Source organism: Arachis duranensis, unplaced genomic scaffold (genome assembly GCF_000817695.3).
Source record: "Arachis duranensis cultivar V14167 unplaced genomic scaffold, aradu.V14167.gnm2.J7QH unplaced_Scaffold_63356, whole genome shotgun sequence".
In the NCBI taxonomy this organism is placed as follows: Eukaryota; Viridiplantae; Streptophyta; class Magnoliopsida; order Fabales; family Fabaceae; genus Arachis; species Arachis duranensis.
In genome coordinates this window covers 41131-45106 of record NW_026265000.1, presented here as the reverse complement: position 1 = coordinate 45106, position 3976 = coordinate 41131, and the positions used below count along the sequence as shown (strand labels likewise).

The window sequence follows — 3976 nt, the reverse complement described above, 5'->3', positions numbered from 1 at the left end:
TGGAAAGAATAACATAGTTTCCGGCATTCCCAGGTTCGATCTCTAGAAGACGACGCCCCACAAATTCACCAATGTCAACATTTGAATGAACTCTGCAAGCACCTAAAAGGGAACCCAATATAGCGGCTGTTGGTTCAAAAGGCATTTTTTTTATGAACTCAAGAGCTTCTTCTACCCGACCAGCACGACCAAGCAAATCAACAACACAACCATAATGCTCAGGCTCTGGCTCAACTGCGATTTTTTCATCGATCATATCATAAAATATATCCATCCCCTTGTTTTCCAGTCCCCCGTGACTGCAGCCAGATAAAACGGCCAAAATTGTGACCCTGTCAGGCTTGACTTTGTTTTCATCTCTCATTAAAGTGAAAAGCTCAAGCACTTCTCTTCCCATTCCATGTTTGCTATAACCAACCAGCATTGCATTCCAAGAGATAACTGTTCTCTCATGCATGGTATCGAAAATTCTTCTAGAATAAGTGAGGTTGCCACATTTTGAGTACATGTCAATCAATGAATTTTGGAGAACCACATATGATGGAAGTTCAGCGCGAAGAACATGGTTGTGCACTTGCTTCCCATGATCTAAAGCAGCAAGTCCAGAAAGCGCAGTTAAGACACTAGTGTAAGTAACATAATTGGATTGCATTCCTTCCCCCTGTAACCGGCGAAACAGCTCCAGTGCTTCCTCATCCAAACTCAGTTGAGCATATCCAGCGATTATAGCAGTGCAAGAAACTACATCCCTTTCTGGCAAGCATTCAAATATGTCTCGAGCTTCATGAATTTTACCATCTTTAGCATACATATCAAGGAGTGAACTTCCAACAAAAACATGCACTTCGTAATTTAATCTTATGATAAGGGAGTGGATTTGCCTCCCCAAGAAGAATCCCAGAGAACCTGTACAAGAAGTAAGTACAGTAGCAAAAGTGAACTCGTTAGGTTCTGTACCTGCAAAAAAAAAAAAAACCATAGTTACCATAAGCACAGGGAACCAATTACACAGCAATTACCAAAACAGCAAAAGTCAATAAATCTACAGAAATATAAAATTCCCATGATCTAATTCCTCATTGAAACATAATTAGCATAGATTTTCAGTGTGTTTGTCAAATTCAACAGAGTACTAGTCACAATTAGTCAATGGCAATTAACTTCATTAAATGAGAATCTTAATATAGACACCTAAATTATCAACTAGAATTTAACAAGGAATAACACATCTTTCACGCATTAAAACGAATCCATAACAACAAATATCAAGCACTCAATAGCAAGATGAAAAAAAAGGGAAAAAGAAAAAAAGTTTACCAAGTAGAGTTAATTTAGCAACTAAGTAACAATTAACGTTTACTAACTAGAGTTAATTTAGCAACAAAGATTTACAAACTAACCAGTAACTCTGAACAATTAACAACTAAGTTAACTACCATCCACCAATATAAACCACATGGTAGAATGAATTCTTAACAAGCCAAAACCAACCACCATATTAGAAAAAGAAAAATCAAGTTTAATTCCAAAATCACCAAACACCGATTTATTAAATTGCCCACTTTCATGAACAATACCTGATCTTAACATCTGTACAAAAAGATTCAAGGCTTGAATGGCATACCCTCTCTGAGAATACGCAGAAATCATGGCAGTCCACGAGACCACATTCTGTTCAGGCATTTCATCGAGCACCCGGTGGGCATCTGCCAAGGAATCACACTTAGCGTAGAACACAATCAACCTTGTCCTGAGGTACACTGCAGGAAGATAGCGGGTTTTGATCATGTGGGCATGTACCCTTTGCCCTTCCCTAAATGCTCTTCTGATCACACACTCGTTCAAGAGTGTGTTGTATTCTTGGAAGTTCATGTCATATCCACAAAGGGCCATTTGTAGAAGTGATTGTTGGAGATTGTTGTTAGAGGGAATGAATGTGCTGAGAACATGTAGTGAGTTTGAAGGATGAGTTGGAAGAAGAAGTTTTAGTTGGTGATGGTGTTGTTTTTGTTGGATTAAGGTTTTGTGGATGATGGAACGTATGACATGTCTTGTAGGGAGAATAACGTGCATTTTGAAATTTTCTCTTCCAAATTCAATAAACTAGAGGAACAAATAGTGCCCCTTTATTCCTTTAAAATATTTTTAAAATTTTGTTTTTTATAAATAACATTTTATTCACTTATAATAAAAGGGTTAATGATCAAATTAGTTTTCGAAAGATTGCTCGACCGTCATTTTTGTCCCCAAATAATTTTTTAATCAAAATAGTTTCTAAAAGATTTAATATCAATCTCATTTATTCTTACAACCGACGAGATCGTCTAGTTACTGTGCCTTCTTTTTTTTTATGAATATGTGGTATGATATCAATTGATTTTGAATGTTGATTGCATAGTTATAAAAATCGGACCAGATTAACTACCTATAAAATCGGACCGGATTAACTACCTATGAAAAATGAAGATATAGTTTAAACTTAGATTCTCTTTGTATTTTATATTTCCATAGTTACTAAACTATGAGTTATTTCTTGTTATTTTGTATGTTAATTATTAATTATATAATAAAATTGTACAATAATTTTTGTAGATATTATTTTAATTTTATATTTTTTTTAAGTTAGGAGTGAAACTCGAACCCACAAAAAATCTTTAGCTGAGTATGAAGAGACTATGTCATTTAAATTATAACTTATTAGTATTTTAATTTTATATTTACTTATATTTAAATTAATTATATTCACTTATATCATTTTAATTTTATATTCTTTGTTATTCCTTGTTATTTTTTATTTGTAAATGAAAAATCATTTAATGACATTTGTTTTTTATTATAGTAAAAAGTTTAAAAATGATAAAAGTGGATTAAGAATGATTATTATCCTTAATTTCAGAGACTAATTTAATTAAAAAAATTATTTGGAGATAAAAATGATGATTGAATAATTTTTTAGAGATTAATTTAATCATTATTTTTAAAATAAAATATTTTTTCTAGTAAAAATTAAATACCTTTAAAAAATTATGTCCAAATATCTATATTCCAAATAAGATAGGATAAGATAGGAGATATCTTGTAGAGAATCATATTTAGAAATTTAATAATTATTAATGGTAACTTTAATTTGTGAACTAACGAAATATTCCATTAGCTAAAACATTATTATCATAGTACTATAGTAGGAACCTAATTAAAATATTTAAATGACTTAAAAATCTAATTAAAAAATAAAAATTTAATAAAAATATAGAGATTAAAGTAATAATTTAACCTTAAAAAAAACTTACTATGAACTTTCTGCTTTTTGCACCAGCTAGAAATTTATTTATTTTTTATTATTTCCTTTTTGGGATTAATCATCTTGAATAATGTTAAAAGAATTCTAAATCAACGGAATGTAAATATATTGGTAGGAAAAAAAAAAGAATACACCGGTTATAATTGGTCAAAGTAATAAATACTTTAGTATCTTAATTAAGAATTTTAAGCTTGTGTGTTGAAAATGAAAAAAATATATATTTAATTGAAATTAAAATAAACAAAAATTAGAAAAGAAAAACAATTAGCTTAAAGAGAAGAAGAAAAAAAGACTAAGGGTTTGTTTGGGTGAGCTTTTAAGAAAAGATCTTTTTTCGAGTTATCTTTTTTTAAAAGATCTTATAGAGAAATAAAAGTAATTTTATGTTTGGATATCTCTCGCCCAAACATGCACTAATAGAAGTGACCGTGATCTAAGGAGAGAGAGAAGAAAGGGGGGGGGGATTCCGTATCACAAATTTTCAACCTAGAAGCTACAAAGTTATGGTGATTCATTGTAAGCTACAAATGCACAAAGTTATTGCCTTTCCTAAATTTCTAACCATTTTTTCACTTTACTTGCTGTTTGTGTACAATCCAAAATGAAAATAAAAAAAAAGTAATGTTATTCACAGTAGAAGGCCTAAACTCCATAGGATTATTCCACTCTTTCAAA

The 3976-nt window shown here is 31.0% G+C and overlaps 1 protein-coding gene across 1 annotated transcript in view; it reads right to left on the bottom strand.

Annotated features, from left to right (window-relative positions):
* The window catches only part of LOC107472359 (putative pentatricopeptide repeat-containing protein At3g13770, mitochondrial), a 3366-nt gene extending 1287 nt beyond the window's left edge, over positions 1 to 2079 (bottom strand). The window contains exons 1-2 of the mRNA XM_016091882.3: positions 1578 to 2079; positions 3 to 957 (exon numbers count right to left, since the gene is read on the bottom strand). Of these exons, the coding sequence (XP_015947368.1) occupies positions 3 to 957; positions 1578 to 2073 (1451 nt within the window). The 5' untranslated portion in view covers positions 2074 to 2079. The remainder of the gene's footprint in view (positions 1 to 2; positions 958 to 1577) is intronic.
* Positions 2080 to 3976: the final 1897 nt, after the last annotated feature.